The sequence below is a fragment of the Oryx dammah genome, unplaced genomic scaffold (assembly GCF_014754425.2).
Source record: "Oryx dammah isolate SB20612 unplaced genomic scaffold, SCBI_Odam_1.1 HiC_scaffold_11, whole genome shotgun sequence".
NCBI classification, from domain to species: Eukaryota; Metazoa; Chordata; class Mammalia; order Artiodactyla; family Bovidae; genus Oryx; species Oryx dammah.
In genome coordinates this window covers 30,655,069-30,675,415 of record NW_024070195.1, presented here as the reverse complement: position 1 = coordinate 30,675,415, position 20,347 = coordinate 30,655,069, and the positions used below count along the sequence as shown (strand labels likewise).

The 20,347-nt window shown below is 41.1% G+C and overlaps 1 protein-coding gene across 3 annotated transcripts in view; it reads right to left on the bottom strand.

Annotated features, from left to right (window-relative positions):
• Nucleotides 1–20,347, bottom strand: part of ADGRF1 (adhesion G protein-coupled receptor F1) — a 47,638-nt gene that overhangs the window by 609 nt on the left and 26,682 nt on the right. For 2 of the 3 annotated variants that reach the window (XM_040249508.1, XM_040249507.1), the window contains 9 exons: nucleotides 18,771–18,871; nucleotides 17,857–17,915; nucleotides 14,026–14,177; nucleotides 12,476–12,639; nucleotides 10,193–10,381; nucleotides 7,080–8,447; nucleotides 5,042–5,083; nucleotides 4,012–4,071; nucleotides 271–337 (listed from right to left, as the gene is read on the bottom strand). In XM_040249508.1, coding sequence (XP_040105442.1) covers nucleotides 271–337; nucleotides 4,012–4,071; nucleotides 5,042–5,083; nucleotides 7,080–8,447; nucleotides 10,193–10,381; nucleotides 12,476–12,639; nucleotides 14,026–14,177; nucleotides 17,857–17,915; nucleotides 18,771–18,871 — 2,202 coding nt within the window. The remainder of the gene's footprint in view (nucleotides 1–270; nucleotides 338–4,011; nucleotides 4,072–5,041; nucleotides 5,084–7,079; nucleotides 8,448–10,192; nucleotides 10,382–12,475; nucleotides 12,640–14,025; nucleotides 14,178–17,856; nucleotides 17,916–18,770; nucleotides 18,872–20,347) is intronic. The other variant, XM_040249509.1, reaches the window with a different exon arrangement.

Below are 20,347 nucleotides of genomic sequence, written 5' to 3'. Positions count from 1 at the left end.
ACCCTAAGACCTTTAATTACACAAATAACATATTATACCCCACCACTGCCCACAAAAGCCCTCACACTGGTTGGTGGCAGTAATAACAGGACCCAATGCTTTTGGATGAGCACGTTGAGCATTTGGGGTGGGAAATGCTTTTTCAAGTTAAGACACTTGAACTTTATCTGAAATTCAAAGAATTTTGATCAGAATCTAAAGTGAATAACCCATGATAGATGCATATTTTTTCTTCCTACCCTTTGGAAACTTCGGTCTGTTTTTACTAACCTTTCTGTTGGAATGGGTGGAAAGTCTTTTCGAATCTGTGTTTGACAGATGAATCTGATAACTTCTGCTACACCAAAGAAAACCAAGTTACTTAGGCATTCAAAGTATTCTTTCACATGCTTCCTTTTTCATTCACATTCCCTCAAAAGATTACAAATGCTAATCTTTTCTTCAGCCAAATGTTCTTTGAAGATGAAAATCTCATTTTTGTCACCTAATCTGAAAGTGAAACTGCTCCTGCTGCTAAGTCTCTTCAGCCATGTCTGACTCTGTGCGACCCCATAGATGGCAGCCTACCAGGCTCCTCCGTCCATGGGATTTTCCAGGCAAGAGATACGGGAGTAGGTTGCCATTGCCTTCTCCAGAAAGTGAAACTGGAGGAATACAAATGGAGAAGATGTGAAGCCCTCACTGACCACAGCTGCCTTCTGAAAAATGAACATTTTATATTAGAAACAGGGAGAAAAAAACCACTGTTGGGAATCTTTACTTTTGGGTTTATTTTATTTTACTTTTGAATGTTATCCAGTGAGGAAAATTCTGACTCCTTGTTTATAGGGTCGGGGGTGTCCTATCTTACTTTACTAAAGGTTTGTCTTTAATGCAGTCACACAGGCTGTTAACTCCTTCCTTTTAAAAAAAAAAATTACTTTTAATTGGAGGATAATTGGAGGATATATTATAAAATACTGTGTTGGTTTTTGCCATACATCAACCTGAAATCAGCCACGGGTATACATAACATACACATGTCTCCTCCCTCTTGAGCCTCCCTCCCACCCCTCTAGCTTGTCACAGAGCACTGGATTTGGGCTCCCTGTATCATACAGCAAATTTCCTCTGGCTTTCTGTTTTACATACGGCAGTGTGTAAGTTTCAAGGCTACTGTCTCAGTTTACCCCACCCTCTCCTTCCCCCACTGTGTCCACAGGTCTGTTGTCTACATCTGTGTCTCCATCGCTGCCCTGCAAATAGGTTCATCAGTACCATCTTTCTAGATTCCATATATATGTGTTAATATATGATATTTGTTTTTCTCTTTCTGACTTACTTCACTCTGTATCATAGGCTCTGGGTTCATCCACCTCATTAGAACTGACTCAAACATATTCCTTTCCTGGCTGAATAATATTCCATTGTGACATTGTGATGGTGACTGCAGCCACGAAATTAAAAGACGCTAACTCGTTGGAAGGAAAGTTATGACCAACCTAGACAGCATATTAAAAAGCAGAGACATTACTTTGCCAACAAAGGTCCATCTATCTAGTCAAGGTTATGGTTTTTCCAGTGGTCATGTATGGATGTGAGAGTTGGATTATAAAGAAAGCTGAGCACCGAAGAATTGATGCTTTTGAACTGTGGTGTTGGAGAAGACTCTTGAGAGTTCCTAGAACTGCAAGGAGATCCAACCAGTCCATCCCAAAGGAAATCAGTCCTGAATATTTATTGGAAGGACTGATGTTGAAGCTGAAACTCCAATGCAGGTGGCTGCATTAGGCCACCTGATGCAAAGAACTGACTCATTCGAAAAGACCCTGATGCTGGGAAAGATCGAGAGCAGGAAGAGAAGGGGATGACAGAAGATGAGATGGTTGGATGGCATCACCGACTCAATGGAAATGAGTTTGAGTAAATTCTGGAAGTTGGTGATGGACATGGAGGCCTGGCGTGCTGCAGTCCATGGGGTCACAAAGAGTCGGACACAACTGAGTGATTGAACTGACTGAATAATCCATTGTACATATGTACCACAGGTTCTTTATCCCATTCATCTGTTGATTGACATCTAGATTGCTTCCATGTCCTAAGTATTGTAAATAGTGCTGCAATGAACTTTGGGGTACATTTGTCTTTTTCAATTATGGTTTTCTCAGCTCACTAGTGGGATTGTTCAGTCATATGGTACTTTAGAAAAGTGACAGTGTTAGTCACTCAGTCGTATCTGACTCTTTGTGACCCCATGGAGTAGAGCATGCCAGATTCCTCTGTCCATAGCATTCTCCAGGCAAGAATACTGGAGTGGGTTGCCATTCCCTTCTCCGGGGATCTTTCTGACCCAAGGATGTCTGACCTGGGTGTCCCATATTGGCAGGCAAATTTTTTAGTCTGAGCTACCGTGGAAACCATGGTAGTTTTATTCTTAGTTTTTAAAGGAATCTCCATACTGTTCTGCACAGTATTAATTTACATTCTCACTGACAATGCAAGAGAATTCCCTTTTATCTACACCTTCTCCAGCATTTATTGTTTGTAGATGTTCTGATGATGGCCATTCTGTCTGGTGTGAGATGGTACCTCATTGTAGTTTTGATTTGTATTTCTCTAATAATGAACCTTCTTTTCTTAATAGCAGAGAATGATTAATTTCACATTTTCTAGCTCAAGGCATTTTAGTTCTTCAAGACATACAATTAAAATCACAGAGCATTAGAACTTCTGCTTTGAGTAATTAGTCCAACACTGAATTTTTACAGTTTGAGAACATGAGGCCAAAAGGTACTAAGTGACTTTCCTATGATCACACAATCAGTTGGTTACAGAGTCAGAAATACAGGGCAGGTCTCTTAATTCCTGAGTCATGGATCCTAATTCACAGCGCTCTCCAATGAAATGCAGACCTAGGAAAGTTACTTTAATGCCAGAAGCTAATTGCCTCACTGTTTCTTTATTTCAAAAGTTTATATTAGCCCATATTAAAAAAAAAAACCCTCTAAATATCTATGTATGTTTTTCATGCAGTTAGGTCAGTTGATTTTTATCAAACAGAAATTTCTGCTTTAGAATCCTTTCTGAAAGACCCTCCATGTCTTACTGAAAGATAAAAGTATGAGGTAATGTCAAAAATACAAAATAGGGAGGCAAATAGTTTTGTTTCTAACTGTATGGTTCCTTCGGAGAAGGCAACAGCAACCCACTCCAGTACTCTTGCCTGGAAAATCCCATGGATGGAGGAGCCTGGTAGGCTGCAGTTCATGGGGTCTCGAAGTCGGACACGACTGAGCGATTTCACTTTCACTTTTCACTTTCATGCATTGGAGAAGGAAATGGCAACCCACTCCAATGTTCTTGCCTGGAGAATCCCAGGGACAAGGGGAGCCTGGTGGGCTGCCGTCTATGGGGTCGCACAGAGTCGGACACGACTGAAGCAACTTAGCAGCAGCAGCAGTACGGTTCCTTACATGGATTGCACTTTTGTGGCAAAGAAAGAAAACAGAAATCCTGTCTACATACAAACTTGGCAGTTTGTGGACTAAAGAGCTAAAATTTCAAGGGACAAAGTTTGTTATACCAGCATAAGAGAGAAAATTCAAAGAGAGAATTTTTTATATTAGAAGTTAATGAAGACTTTCCACTCTGCTTTTCTGGAGAAGAAAAAGGGGTCTACAGGAGATCCAGAAAGTTAGGCAGAGAAAAGGACCCTAGATGTTGGAGAACAAGTCCGACTACAGCAAGTGATACGCTCCAAATGAATCTGCTCACACAAACACTTCAGACTCCCATGCCTGAGCATCTTTGAAACTTTCCACACATTTACATTCATTCATTCACTCACTCATTCACTCACTCACTGAAAAATTTTCTGGTGAATATTGACTGTGTGCTGGACATAGTGCCAGATACCAGGAATATAATGGCAACAGAAACTAAATGGGCTTACACAAAACTGGGCCTGTTGCAGGACTGTGTAAAAGGTACGGAACTTCACAAATTGCCTCCATGATAGCAGGAGATAATTACCTTTGAAGCCTGGTTCCAACAGCTTAAAGGAGACAACTTGTTGAGTAGCATCTGTCGCAGCTATAGGGCAAAAAAGATATATTGAGGAGCTACCCATATGCAGTCATACATAGACATATCAAATACAAAACTAGTAAAATTGTTATTTAGTAATAGTATTTCCCAGCAGTGTTTAATAGACTATAAGCATAAGCATAGAGATCTGATGAAAGGATTTTTCTTTTATGTCTTTTCTTATAAAAAAATCAAGAATGACAGTACCAAAAGCTATAATGATTCAGATTCTAGATAATAGTAATTGGCAGTAATTGCTAACTTGAAGTTTATCTTTGAAGTGAAGACTCTCCTCACTGACTGAATGGTGAAAACCACAGAATTATTTATTTTTATTTAATTATTTCCTTACAATCCTTCCAATCCAGAAGAAAGCAAATTACTTCTTTGTAAACACGGGTTTGGGGGCATGTACAACAACAATTATAATAATTATAAAATATCCTTATCTTCTTATTAAAACAAAGGCTACGTTTATTAACTTACTATCTTTACTTCTCTCGGCAGAATTGCTAAAAGCTTGGGAAAATAATGAAAGTAGTATAAGTTTTTTTCTATTATCTTTTACTTGGATTAGTCATCCTTCATTAAGAATTCTATTTCATGTTAGAGGCTACAAAATATTTACTATATAAAATTCTAGAGACATAGAAATAAATAGGCTTTTCCAGCATAAGGAAAGTCTTTTTTGCTGGCTAAGTATGCCAAGTCAAAATCGGAAAGTAAAATCAAGTTTCCCCCTTTTTTCTACAGTGGTCACATTATATGCTGTGGTTGATTCACTACAGCTCCATTATCGGCAAAGAGTGTTCAGTTTCTTTGTATCCTGACTGAACCTGACTTTTGTAAAATTATAGAACTTTTTTATGAAAGTACCCATGGTCTAACCTCTTATATATGAATAAGGACCTTAGAAGTGAAGGGGAGGGATTAGATTCCTGGGTTAAAGGAGGAAGAGAGAAATGAATACACATACCTTACTATCCAAGAGAATTCCAAAACATAAGATGAAAAGACCCTTTAAATGAAGAAATAAAGCACATGTATTATCTCTTCCATTTCCAGAAAAGAAAGTTGTTATATTATTACTATTCTATTATATTCTCCAACATTGAAATTATTTCCTTGTCTGTCCCCCTACTGGCTGTGGGTTCCCTGAAGACAAGGATACTACGAAACCTCCACAGTGCCTGGATTAACACAAAGTACTCAACAACTTTGTTGTTGTTGCTAATTAAATTATTGAGTAAATAAAGTTTGAAACACACGTGGAGCTTCATTTTCCCCTTTGTATCATCCTAAACTCCAAATAAAGAACTTCCATTTGCTTCTGTGTCTTACACTTTCTTTAGACATTAAACGAATGCCAACTCAGCATCTTATGATGTCAGCTGGCTCTGAAGTCCAAGGCTAAGTGGAGGAAATTGACTATATCAGCATGCTTTCCATCAGGTCCAGCCCCTGGGGAATCCTCAGCAGCGTCTTTCTTGGACCCTGAACTCCTCCTCCTGGTTGGAGCATCCTCAGTTGGTGCCTGTTCAGACAGTGTATCACCAAGGACCCTAGACGGAAGCTCCCTAAACCTGTCACCATGAGGTGTGTGCTCTCCATGACAATCCTTGTGCCAACACCTAAACGTACCCTGGTTTGCTGAAATAAGTGGAGAACCAAATGCTTTCTGGAGACATTTACTGACCACTTACTCTGTGCCAGGCACAGTGCTAAGTGCTGAATGATCTCACTGAACCCTCATATTTACTCTAAGATACAGGTAATAATTCGGTTTCCCAGATGGCAGAGTGGTAAACAATCCACCTGCCCATTCAGGAGACGTAGGAGACTTGGGTTCCATCCCTAGGTGGGGAAGACCCCTTGGAGTAGGAAATGGCAACCCCCTCCAGTATTCTCGCCTGGCAAATCCCATGGACAGAGGAGCCTGGCAGGCTACAGTCCACAGGGTCTCAAGGGCTGGACACAACAAAGCACCAGCACCAGAGCACACAGATGATAATGTTATCCCTGTTTACCAGATAGAAGAATTGAGGATAGAAAAATTAAATAACTTGTTAGCAGTCAAAGAGTTGGATAACATGACATATCTGAGCCCAGAGCTGTTTAACTCCAGAGCACAAATATTCAACCACCACTACCCTGAGACACCATGGACGTGAGTCTGAGTGAACTCCAGGAGATGGTGATGAACAGGGAGGCCTGGCGTGCTGCGATTCGTGGGGTCGCAAAGAGTCGGACACGACAGAGCGACTGAACTGCACTGAACTGAACTGAACCCTGAGACACTGTCCAGTGTAAGAGACCCAGCCAATATTCTTTGAACCAGGATTGAGGGCTCTCTTCCAGATTCTCCAAATCTAAGGAATACTTTGTCTGCCTACTTGCGGAACACTCCTTGATCATGGCGTGTAAAACCCGTGCTTGGCAGCAGAGGTCCGCAAACCTTTTCTCTAAAGAGTCAGAGAGTAAATATTTCTGGTTTTGCAGGTCATCCAGATTCTTACAACTGCTCAGTTCTGTCCAGGTAAGGGAAACAGCCACAGACCCTATGCAAATGAACTGGCGTGGCTGTGGTCCAATAAAACTTTATTTAAAAAAACAGTGCTGCCTGCAGTTGGCCAGGTACTGCGCTGTGGCACACCAGGGACTTCCTTTACACCATTCAGACTCAAAAAGTATTCTTGATTTATTTCCCTTTCCTTGTGTGCCTTCACAGAGATCAGCACAAGACAAAGAGGACTGGGTCAACAGCAAGGGAGATGAGTGTTAGCTACGTGAATTCGAACATTTAAAACCCTGGAATGGATTATTGAAGAAGCCTAGTATTTACTATCAGGGAAAAAATGGATCTTTTTCTTCTGTTCACTGTTGTAGGCGGTTTTGTTTGTAATAGTCCTGCTGGAGGCAGGGAGATGAGATCATCTCCAGAGTGGTCTTCCCATCCTCCATTCTCTACACCCCAGTTATCTGATTATACAATAGGTTATTCTCATTGTTCTTACCTGGAATGCATTGAGAAATGCGAAAATAATGTGCCAAGACAGATTCCAGCCGTCCACCATTGTTGCTATGCCGAAACCCCAGGTGAGCCCCAGAAGAGGGGTCAGGACGAGGAGGCTCCTCCCTACGCGCATGACAGTGTCCTTGTTGTCCTGGGCCAGCCTTTCTCCAACAGCGGGCCTCCCGAGCTTTGTGAGAACTAATAGCACCACAACCAAATTTACAGCCACAATAGTCAGGGCAGGAAGCACAAAGGCCAAGAGAGGCTTGCTCCCATCGGACCAGTTAAGCCAACATGCATCCTTCCTTTTGTAGCCATCGCTGGGCTGCGTGACCACAATGGTGACGATGGATATAATGAGAGGGCACCCGTAGCCCAGGCAGAACCCGGCAGCCACCATCGACTGTGTGGCCATGTGATGGAACACGAAGATCACCCGATATGCCAGCAGGAACCCGAGCAGAAGCATCCAGAAGAACAAGGAGAGGTAGAAAAAGTGTGCAAAGAACACGGCAGCTGTGCAGACGCCAGAGTTTGTGTCTACTGTGGCAGCAACAATAAACCAAACGTCTGCAATCAGGAGGCACAGAGCTATGTTCACTATGCAGATGTGACGGCTGTGTGAGGTTTGGTTTTTGTTGACCTGCTTCCAAAACAGACCTTCGATGGTCAGGCATAAGATGAGACTTCCGATGGAGACCCCCAGCCCCACAAAGGTGATCCATTTCACAATGGGGACGATGGCAGGGGAGACAGTGGGGGACATCAGCACGGAGAAGGAGGTCAGGTGGGTACAGAGGCATGTCACCGACTTTGCAGTTTCATTCTCTAAGTGGCAGCCGGTATCTGTCCACTGCAAATGACTGAAATCCCAAAACACACAATGAGGTTGACTCAGGTTCAATTTCATCTTAGAAAAAGTCAGGGAAACTTCATCGACGGAAGAGTTTGAGATAATAATAATGGATATCAAGGGCCCATTAACCTGAGCATTTATGTTTTCAGCCATGGGTAGAATGTTCCCCAGGGTCAAAGAGGTCATGCTGATGATAGTATGTAGAAGGTGCCTCTTGAATTGTTCTGGCCCTATAGACACATGGCCTGTGATGGGACTGGGGGTATTTTGGGGGGAAAATTCAGTCTCATAATTGTAACCTTGATTGCTGAGATTTGCAGATACTGGAATCCCTTTCCAGTTAATGAAGTCTCGAGAAAAAGTTAGAGGCAGAGCTGTCGAAGGTACCAGAGCGCTGATGTTTTCCAGTGATGCTAGTAGCTGGGAGCTGGCATCCTTTTCTTTCTTCAGTAACACTGTCCAGTTGGTTAGCGAAGCTGAATTAAGGATGTGATCAGCTATACTGATGACATTCTAAAATACAAGGATGAAAGTCAATTTGGATTTTGAGTAAACTGGTCAGAGGACTGTGGATGGATAGTCATTAATCTTAAGGTCAAGAAAATTGCCCAGAGAATTGGCTCAGTCTAGGATCACACATTAAAACTTAGCAGTGAAATATAGCATGGTGCTCCACACAGGGAAAGCTTTCGGCTAAAGAAAAAAGACCCACAGAATCACGTCAGTTCCAGGGTGAACACCTGCCAGGATTTCATAAACCAAACAGGGTTTAGGCATGAAGGAGGAGAACGCTGCAATGCAGGCTGCAAAATGCGCATTTTCTTCCTTCCGAGATAGCAAACAGGACTGCACAACTCCTCAGGCTGAGGGTCCAAGAGTGAGATGTTCTTTGTAACTACGTTCCCATATTATGTTTATTTTGCTAACATCAGAAGGTCTAAATTCATGTCACGAATGTTCAAGCGTTAATTCATGTATATTTATGACATTAACAGAGGAAACTGAAAAGCAGAAATTCTTAAACCCTGGACATGCAATAAGGAAACATTGAACTGAGTTGTGGGTTTTAAGGGTCATTCTTAGTTTAAGACATTCCTTTTCCAAACATCCCTGAAAGGCAATGTTTTCTCCCCTAGGACCCTCACTCACTCTTAACGGCTCTGGTCCCCAGGCATCTGCTCTGGGCATCTGCCCCTCTAGCTGAGTCTCACCCTGAGCCCCCTGTGACTCCTGGCTCAAATCCCATAGTGGGTTTCTTTTACTGCTTTCGGCCACCTCTGCCTTCTTTTGGTTTGTGTTTGCAGCTCTATTTTCCCCTTCATTTCATTTTTAGCTTTTTTGTGTGTGTCATTTTATTTGGTCTCATTAACAATACATAGTCAGACTTTTTAAAAAAAACAAATCTGAGCATCTTTGTTTCAAGGAGTTTCACTTACTCACATCTAATGTCACTTCTGACATATAACGTTCACCTTATATAGTTAAGGACCATTGTGTGATTATGTAACAGTGTAAATAATATAAAACCCAATTTTGTAAAATAGTATATATTTTAACATATAAAATGTACACATCCAAAATTTTTGGAAAGATATTTATTTAACATATAGTTATTGAGTATCTGCTATGCGTCCCTTGTCAATCTTCTAGGTACTGAGATAACACCTAAAATGTAAGCAGTGGCCATTCTAGAGTGACAAGATTACATATCACTTATTTTTCTTTTTGTTTATTTGCATATCTTATAGTGAGCATGTCTTATTTGGGAAATTTTTAAAAGTTAATTTTAAAATAACCAAACTAAATCATGAATTCCCCACTCAAAATATGGAGTTCTTAAAATATACTAAATATAATATATATGTATATATGTATATATATATATATATATATACACTAAATATAATATACTAGAGTCAGAGCTTATAGCCACGGGAAGGAAAAACTGCAGACTCAATATTAAGTATCAAAAAGTTGGCACCTGTGTCATTCAGTGTCACGTGGGCAGAGACTTACACCTTTCCCTTGGCCAGGTGCCACCCAGGTGGCCTGCCTGGAGGCAGCTCCCTCTTACTTTGTACACACATAATTGAATCCAGGGGTTTCTTATACATTGCAGAGGAAGCAGCGAAGCTCACACAGACTGTTACATGGCTCTTTGGTCCTTTTCAACAGCATCTCATCAACTGGAGCTTCTGCCATTTCTCCTACCAGATCGAGCATTTAAAGTGAGCCGTGCGAGCTCACGCAGACTTTACCTCCATTGTCGAATTGGACACCATGAAGCTTTTCTTCAGAGATGAGATACTGCCCAGAATTGACACCACAGAAGCCAGATTCCCAGCTGTGGTTGGTGGGCTTTGCTGAATGACCATCGAAAGCTTCTGCACCAGTGATGACACAGCTGCCTCAGTGTCAGTATTGTTGCTGGTGAGCTCACTTAAATTCTAGGAACAGAAACAGTTACATTCTAGGAAACAACGTAATGCTTGTGCTTCATCAGACTTAAATCAGTTTCATGGCCACATACAACTAACATATGGTGCATGATAACCTAGGATAATCATATAACAATGACAACACCACAGTGGCTGTCATTCAGTGCTATTTCCCATACACTGTTCTAAATGCTTTACTGGGGATTCACTGGTTTGATTTAATCCTTCAGTTCAGTTCAGTTCGGTCACTCAGTCATGTCTGATTCTTTGCGACCCCATGAACTGCAACACGCCAGGCCTCCCTGTCCATCATCAACTCCCGGAGTTTACCCAAACTCATGTCCATCGACTCGGTGATGCCATCCAGCCATCTCATCCTCTGTTGTCCCCTTCTCCTCCTGCCCCCAATCCCTCCGAGCATCAGAGTCTTTTCCAATGAGTCAAATCTTTGCATGAGGTGGCCAAAGTATTGGAGTTTCAGCTTTCCTTACACTACCCTTTAAAGGAGGTTCCATGATTATTTTCATTTTGATTAAGGAAATTAAAATTTGAAGAGTTTCATTAAAAAGAATTTTTATATAAATTATTACCCTAATTATACAGAACCTGAAGTTCAGTGAGATTCAGTGACTTTCCAAACAGTACCCCGCTAGGAAGCAGAAAGGCATGGTCTGCTTGGCGCTAAATGTTATATCCGTTTACTATGCTGAGAAATCCCTGTAGAGCAGGGGTCCCCAACCTCCAGAATCTAATGCCTGATTATCTGAGGTGGAACTGATGTAATAATAATAGGAATAAAGTGCACAATAAATGTAGTGTGCTTAAATCATCCAGAAACCATTCCTCTACCTCCCAGTCCATGAAAAAATTGCCTTCCAAATCGGTCCCTAGTGCCAAAAAGGTTAGGGACCACTGCTATGGAGGATTTAAATGGCTGTACGTGGAGATTACACTTGGTCACTGGATTTGGGGTTTTACTTTTTCCTTGAGGCTCCCACCTGCTTCCACAACACTGAGCTAATCTGGAAGGCAGCTGGAAGGGATATTCTCCTTACTCAAAGCCTGTCAACCCTGGGATCCAGATCCCTCTGTTTTCCTTTTTACTCTTCTCAGTTGACAGAGCTGTACTCTGCCTCAGGCACCTGGGATCTGCTTGTCCTTATATCCTGGGGCGGCCTAGTCCCAGCTATGGTTTATGTCCAGAGCTGAAGCAAAGAAGACAAGAATAAGGATAAGCCCCAGAAGTCATCTGCTCCAGTCTCCCTCCCAAGTTTACAGATGAGAAACTGAGGTCCAGAAAGGGAAAGTAAAGCTTCCACAGTCCCTTGATGAATACCACAGTGGGTTCTCTGCTTCTGAAGTGGGGTATCTAGCCGGGACTGAAACCCTGTTCACTATGAAGTTCTATTTGCAGGACCATATCTGTGAACTGGTCTTGAAGTCCCTTTTCCACACCTGAGTTTTAACTCCTCACCATTTGCTTCCATTTTTCTATTTATCAAGTTTTAAGTACTTGAACATCATACGAAGGTCATAGCCCTAATCCAGTGACCACATTTCTAGCTCAACACTGTTGCTACCTGAGGGACCATTAGCCCCCTAGTCTCTCCTTTTCCAGTCTATAGAAGGAAACCGGTAAGGTGCATGGCCCTGGGGAGCCATTGCAGTTCTCTCATTCTCTATGGTTCACCTATGGCAGACCCAATCCCTACCCCCATTTCTAACACATGTACATCTTCACTTGTACTACGGTTATGGCTTCTGACTTAATACCTTCACTTAGATCTTTAATTCCCAGGCTTTCTGGATTTAGTTGCTGTTCTGCCATCTATAGTAGCTCTCCACCGCATTGATTCACACCTCTGCAGCACCCTCCCCTGAAAACCATCCAATCTGACATTTCTGACATTCTCAGCTGCCACTTAGGCTCACTACTCATGTTTACACTCCCTGGGTTTCCCAGGGTCTGACGTCACTGACATCTGACCAATGAGACAAACTGATACATATTACCTACCCCCAGGAGGGTTCACTGGAGACACCCACTGTGAAACTCAAAACCAGGGCAAGTCTGCAAAGTGGAAATGCCTTTTTTTGTTTTACCTTCTTCAGTTCGTCCAGCTCAGAGAGCACACACATCTCCTCGAGGATATGCCACCCAGAGGGTTGGCACCTGACCGTGATGCTTCCAATATAGCCAAGGCTACAGGGAAGAGTGTACTCGTCATTCTCAGACCCAAATCCAAAGGCAATGCTGTTACACTGGGCTGGAAAACAATAGAAACAGAGAAATAGAGAAAAGAATATAAACATAGTAGAAGAATGTCTTGACACCCTCGATAAACTATGTATTAATAGCAGTGCTTTAGAAGTCATATTTTCAGAGCCAAACCTAGGCAAAATTCAGGAGTAGAAGAAGTTTATTTTTGATGTCCAGCTTTACCCCCATTAGTCCCTTTTCCTCTTTCCTGATGTTCTGCCCTCCCCAAGACTGGCCCCCTTTCCCTCCAGGTATGTAATCTAGGCTAACAATCTGACTTTTAGTGAGCTATCAAATAGTAAGTATTCACTGAAAACAAGCCAAGGTGTGATCCCTCCCAGAAAATATTTACCCTCTTTAAGGGAATGCTAGAATACCAGATAAGCTTCAAGATACTATGGGACAAAGCAGGCATGATAAGGTTAAAAGATAGGCAGTTGCCATTTGGGGGTGACATGTCCTACTCTATTCCCCTAAAAGCTTCTCACATTGTGACCAACCACTTAGGTCCCCTTGCACCAGGCCTTTCATAATATGTTCTTACCATGATCGTGACTGGGAGGAGGAAGAACCACAAGGGCTGTGATTTTTGTTTCTTTTCTCCACCGCTCTGTCGTAAGTGTCTAAGCTCTTTGTACACTTACTAAATATTTGTGGAATAGATGTTGAAAGTGGCAAAAATCTTGGTAAGAGAGATTGAAATTGAATGTAAAGAATTTTTCAAGCATTTGAAGAAATGAAGTGGAGTGTGTGTGCCTGTGTATTTTCTGTGTGTGTTTGTGAAAGACCTGAAAAAAAAAAATTGCATTCTTTCCTGGGTCCCTTGGATTATAATTTAGGAATGTCATCAGCCCCAGGGCTCCTTCAATATGGTCACCAGTAAACTATTGCTGAGTCATTTCCAACAGAGCCTGCAGTGAATCAGTCTTGCATGACATTTGCATTAAGAATAAGAGGTCAGGTCACCCATGAGCAAGAGTCTGAAAGAGTCTGAAATAGTCAGCTGAAATTGAGTTTCATCCTGGCTGGAGTTGAGGGGGGAGGGAACAGCTGCTTGATAAAGTCAGTCTTAGAACAACTCTGTTTGGGGAACATCTCCAATACACAATCTACTAATTAGGCTCCCCCAACCTACTTCCCTGGAGCTTCCCAGGTGGCTCAGTGATAAAGAATCCACCTGCTGATGCAGGAGACAAAGGAGATGCAGGTTCAATCCTTGGTCTGGGAAGATCCCCTGGAGGAGGAAATGGCAGCCCATTCCATTATTCTTGCCTGGAAAATCCCATGGACAGAAGGACCTGGCGGGCTACAGTCCATAGGGTCACAGAGTCCCACATGACTGAGCGTCTGAGCCCATATACAGGTAACCTAATTCTACAGAATCCAGAATTACCTTCTCTGAACACTCTGAAAGAATCTTCTTCAAGTGCATACAGCTGGCGCAGATATGTCTTAGCTTTCTCAACCATCTGCTCAATGCCCGACAGGAGCTCAGATGTGCTGCTGGAACCAACAACTTCATACCCAACGACGATGCTTCCATTTCTACAGTGATGATGTGGAAAGAAAAATGAGATTTATTTGTTCAGTCACTCAGAGCTTACTCTGTGGGGGTGACATTAGGTCTGTAGGAATAGATCAAACATTTGATTTTTGCCTACGTGGAACTTACATGCTGATAGAGAAGGCAAGGAAAATAGAAACAAATAACCACTATATATAAATATATAAATTCTAAATTTTGTTAAGCGTTATGATAGACAAGTTCAGGAATAGTTACAGATATAGAAAACAAACATGGTTACCAGGGTTTAACATGGAGGCAGGGATAAATTGGAAGCCTGGAATTGACATATACACACTATATATAAAATCTTTCCCAGATTTTAGGAAAAGATTGAAGGCTGGAGGAGAAGGGGACAACAGAGGATGAGATGGTGGGATGGCATCACCAACTTGATGGACATGAGTTTGAGCAAGCTTGGGGAGTTGGTGATGAACAGGGAGGCTCTGGCCCATGGGGTTGCAAAAAGTTAGACAGGACTGGGTGACTGAACTGAACTGATATATAAAATAGGTAACTAATAAGCACCTTCTGTATAGCACAGGGAAATCTACTCCATACACTGTAATCACCTATATGGGAAAATAATCTAAAAAAGGGTGGATAAGTGTATATGTGTAACTAATTCACTTGGTTGTATACTTGAACTAAGACAACATTGTAAATCAACTATATCTTATAAAATTTTCAAAATAAAGTTTCATCATATAGGTCTTTGTAAAAGCATATTGGCACTTCCCTGGTGGTCCAGGGGTTAAGAGCCTCCACCCCCGCCCGGCCCCACAAGGCAGGGAATGCAGTTTCCATCCCTGATCAGAGAACTGAGATCCCACATGCTGTGGAGCAACTGAGCCCGCGCGCCATAGCTTGAGAATCTGTGTGCTGCAGCGAAAGGTCCGTGTCCCATGCACTATAACTAAGACACGACACAGCCAGAAAAAGTCCCTAGAATAAGCACGGAGAGCTCTAAGATCTGGGTCTGTACAATTAGGAGAACAGCATCTCTGGAACTGAGATGGGGAAGATGGTGGGAGAAGAATGTGAAAGGTTATGATGGGAGGAGATGGAGGACCCCCATTTTGGACATGTTACATTTGACATATCTACTAGAAAATCAACTGGAGATATTAATAGGTATTGGATATTTGAGCTTGGGATTTAGGGAAGAGGCTGAAGTCACGTAACATGTTTAGAACCCACCTGCATACAGACGGTATTTGAAGTTATGAAAGCCAGTAAGATAATATATATTAATTTAATCCTGCAATTCAATGAGGGTTAGGCTTTAGGGTTATTCTCATTTTGTAGATAAGGGAACAAAGTCCTAAAGAGAAGTTGGGTCAGGTCATTAATTATTAATTGATGGGGGACTTCCTTGATGGTCCAATGGCTAAGACTCCGGCCTCCCAATGTAGGGGCCTGATGTTTGATCCCTGGTTGGGGAACTAGATCCCACATACTGTGACAAAGAGTTTGCATGCCACAGCTAAAAAGATCTTGTGGGCCACAACTAGACCTGGTGTAGCCAAATAAATTAATATTTCTTAAAAGTTATTAATTGATGGGTAAGAACCTCTGGCTCTCTGAAGCTCAATTTTTTTTTCTTTTTTTTAGATTTAAACAAAGATTATTCCAAAGGTCAAATTCTTAATCACTTCATTGAACTAACATTGAGCTACACTGAACTCACAATAAATAAACCCAAATACCTTTTTAGGTTGTAATGGTCACAATGTCATTTCACTGATATGGATCTTCTATAGTGTTTGAAAAGTATTTTTCTGCCTATTATTTCATTTTATGTAATTGAGCTTCAGTCAGATGCCATAGCTATTAAAAGTTCTGTTTGACAGATAAATAGAGACCGTGAGAGATTAAGATTTACTTTAGATCATATATGTAAAGAGCAAGACCAAAATAGTTGCATTTTATAGACACGTCCACTTTTACTGTGATTTTGTCTATGGATTATTGAGGACAATTTGTAAGATAGATAAATAATTTCGTGGAACATAAATTAGAAATATAAATAGAAAACCAGGACCAAGGAAAAGAAAAATGTGAATATTGAATACAAAACTGTTGACTGACTTTCAATTTTGTCTATGAATTTAATAACGACATAGTCAGAAGCACAAGTTACATGAATTATATAGACATTGATATAAGAAAAAGAAGCAGAGTTTTTCCTAGCACTAAATTTTAAAGAATATTATACATGTGATCCTTTTTGTGAGTACATGAGAAGACTTAAAGAATAATGTTCAAAACAGTATACTTGTAACAAATGTAATTGAAAATTTCCTATAACTATTCTTTAACTGTGAAAAAAAATAAGCTAAATTCTCTGACCTCTAAGTCACTTCCTCTAACAGACTATAAATAGCTGGTAATCAATACACACATGGGTAACTAACCAAATAGCTTTTGAATTAAAGTATAAACAAAAGGATAATTTACTAAATACCTCTCTATTTGCTGTAGACAATGACTACTGGGCTTTGAAGTGTGAAAAAGCTGGCCTAAAGCTCAACATTCAGAAAATGAAGATCATGGCATCCGGTCCCACCACTTCATGGGAAATAGATGGGGAAACAGTGGAAACAGTGTCAGACTTTATTTTGGGGGGCTCCAAAATCACTGCAGATAGTGACTGCAGCCATGAAATTAAAAGACACTTACTCCTTGGAAAAAAAAGTTATGACCAACCTAGATAGCATATTCAAAAGCAGAGACATTACTTTGCCGACTAAGGTCCATCTAGTCAAGGCTATGGTTTTTCCAGTGGTCATGTATGGATGTGAGAGTTGGACTGTGAAGAAAGCTGAGCACCAAAGAATTGATGCTTTTGAACTGTGGTGTTGGAGAAGACTCTTGAGAGTCCCTTGGACTGCAAGGAGATCCAACCAGTCCATTCTGAAGGAGATCAGCCCTGGGATTTCTTTGGAGTGAATGATGCTAAAGCTGAAACTCCGATACTTTGGCCACCTCATGTGAAGAGGTGACTCACTGGAAAAGACTCTGATGCTGGGAGGGATTGGGTGCAGGAGGAGAAGGGGACGACTGAGGATGAGATGGCTGGATGGCATCACGGACTCGATGGACGTGAGTCTGAGTGAACTCCGGAAGTTGGTGATGGACAGGGAGGCCTGGTGTGCTGTGATTCATGGGGTGGCAAAGAGTGGGACATGACTGAGCGACTGAACTGAACTGACATACATGATATCTACACAAAAAAATTAATAGTTTACCCAAGGAGCCCCTTCTGGCTCCCAGTTATACACCATTACACCCTCTCTGCTGAGGAGCAAACCCATTCCTTCACAACCCGCAACCCTCATCCCCACTCCTCGCCTCTTCCTTTTCATGCCTTCCTGCTTCTTTCCAAGCTCTGCCCTGCCATCTGGCTTTCTGATTCTAGTTTCTGATCCATAGTTTTGAGAATGACATTTAATATTTATGCTTGCAAAAACATTTAAGTGAGAATATAGGCCTTCTTATTCAGACTTTTGCAAGCATCACAGATTTTTATCCAGCCTTAGTAAGAATCCTACATCAAAGACCAGTTCTGACCTATTTTCTGTTGTGGTCACTTGGAAACAGCATGAGATATCCTACTTGGCTCTGGGGAGGCCCTTCTAAGACCACTGTGGTACTTACCGAAACTGGGTGACTCGAACGGATTCAAAACCTTGGATTCCGTTGTATGCTTCCTTTAGCTTTACAAAGAGAGCAAAGGGCAATGTGTTGATCTTTGTCCCCACACAAGAAAGACATTTGAGCAAAAAAAAAAAAAATGGATGCAGACAATAAATAAACCAACTGAAGCACTGAGCAAAGGAAAGAGACGTGGCAGGAGGTAATTGCGTGTTACAGAAATACTATTAAAATGACAGCAGAGAATGGACACCCACACGCCTGTGCACACACATACAGTTTAATCTTGAGGTGGCTAATAAAGAACATAGAAGCAACTGTTTAGATTAGAGGATGAATTTGGTGCCAGATAGTATAATAAGTTCACTCCAAACCTATTTTTCCCCTCCCTTAAATAAGCCATTTATTTTGACAGATGCTGAAACTGAATCTACTTGTGAGGTATTTGTGCATGTCTTCAGTTAGGACCACACTTGAACCACCAGCCTAGACAGAGGTTGTTTTATGTGACTTCAGTATGAAGTCCAGAATTTTGGAGAGTAACTCTCTTTAGCCTCTAACAAGAGAGGCTTCTTTAAGGAAAAAAAAAAATCCCAAATGTTAACAATTGCACTCAGATCATGAAAACATTCTTTTGACAAATAAAAATCAGAAAATAATCAATAAGGCTTGGTTTAATATTACCCTAATGAATGAGCAAAACCAAGCACTAAAGGAATGAGAGGAGGTCAGCTGCTTAATACTCCTTGGAAGAATATGTTTAAAATATATTCCTTGTGGTCAGAGTGATTAACTGCTGTGTAAGAACTAATTGAAAAATGAATAAAGAATATGTGTTAAATAAACTTGTTGGATTAGAAACATCTGAACTTATGTTTAACCAACAAATTCTTATGTAATAAGAGGAAAATGCTTACCTGCATTTCAATTCCAGTGGTATATTTGGCGTACATAGCAGAAGATGAATCCAAAAGGTCTTCTGTAAATTTTTCATTAATTTTGAAAGTACCCCAAACCTCTATGGAAAATAAGAAATTTACAGAGATAAAAATTACTCACTTGATATAGCGTAAAATTACAAAAGTCTAATTCAGCCCATCTATTTGACAGTGGTACTTCAATTCTTTTATTTTTATTTTTTTGGTCAATTTCTTTTTATGATGAATGTTCCCCTAAAGTAAGTAATACAGGAAGAAAAAGAATTCTCTTTTGTGGTTTTGGAACATAATGGGAAATTGCAGTAATCAAGACTACCTTTTGTTGTTCAGAGGCTAAGTCATGGCTGACTCTTTGATATTCCAAGGACTGCAGCACTTCAGACTACCTTGGCCTTCACTATCTCCCAGCACTTGCTCAGATTTGTTTCAGTGAGTCAGTGATGCTATCTATCCATCTCATCCTCTGCTGCTCCTTCTCCTTTTGCCTTCAATCTTTCTCAGCATCAGGGACTTTTCCAATGAGACAGCTCTTTGCATCAGGTGGCCAGAGTATTACAGCTTCAGCTTCAGCATCAGTCCTTCCAATGAAAGTTCAAGGCTGATTCCTTAGGATTGATTAGTTTGAACTCCTTGCAGTCCAAAGGACTCTTAAGAGTTTCCTCCAGCAACACAATTTGAAAGCTTCAATTCTTTGGTGCTCAGACTTCTTTATGGTCCAAATCACACATCTGTACATGACAACTAGGAAAAAAACCTAGCTTTGACTCTGTAGGCCTTTGTCAGCAAAGAGATGTCTCTAGTTTTTAACACAGTCTAGGTTTGTCATAGTTTTCCTTCCAAGGAGCAAGCATCTTTTAATATCATGGCTGTAGTCACCATCCACAGTGATTTTGGAGCCCAAGAAGATAAAGTCTCTCATTGTTTCCACTTTTTCCCTTTCTATTTGCCATACAGTGATGGGACCAGATGCCATGATCTTAGTTTTTTGAATGCTGAGTTTCAAGCTAGCTTTTCCACTCTCCTCTTTCACCTTTATCAAAAGACTCTTTAGTTCCTCTTCACTTTCTGCCTTAAGAGGGGCATCATCTACATATCTGAGGTTGTTGATATTTCTCCTGGAAATCTTGATTCCAGCTGGTGATTCATCCAGCCCTGCATTTCATGTGATAAACTCTGAATAAAAGTTAAATAAGCATGGTGACAATATACAGCCTTGACATACCCTTTCCCAATTTTGAACCAGCTCACTGTTCCATGTCCTGTTCTAACTGTTGATTCTTGACCTGCATACAGGTTTCTCAGGAGACAGGTAAGGTGGTCTAGTATTCCCATCCCTTTAAAAGTTTTCCACAGTGTACTGTGATCCACACAGTCAAAGGGTTTAGTGTAGTCAATGAAGTAGATGCTTTTCTGAAATTCCCTTGCTTTTTCTATGATCTAACAGATGTTGGCAATTTGATCTCTGGTTCCTTTGCCTTTTTAAAATCCAGCTTGTACAGCTGTAAGTTCTCCATTCACATACTGCTGAAACTTAGATTGAAGGATTTTGAGCATTA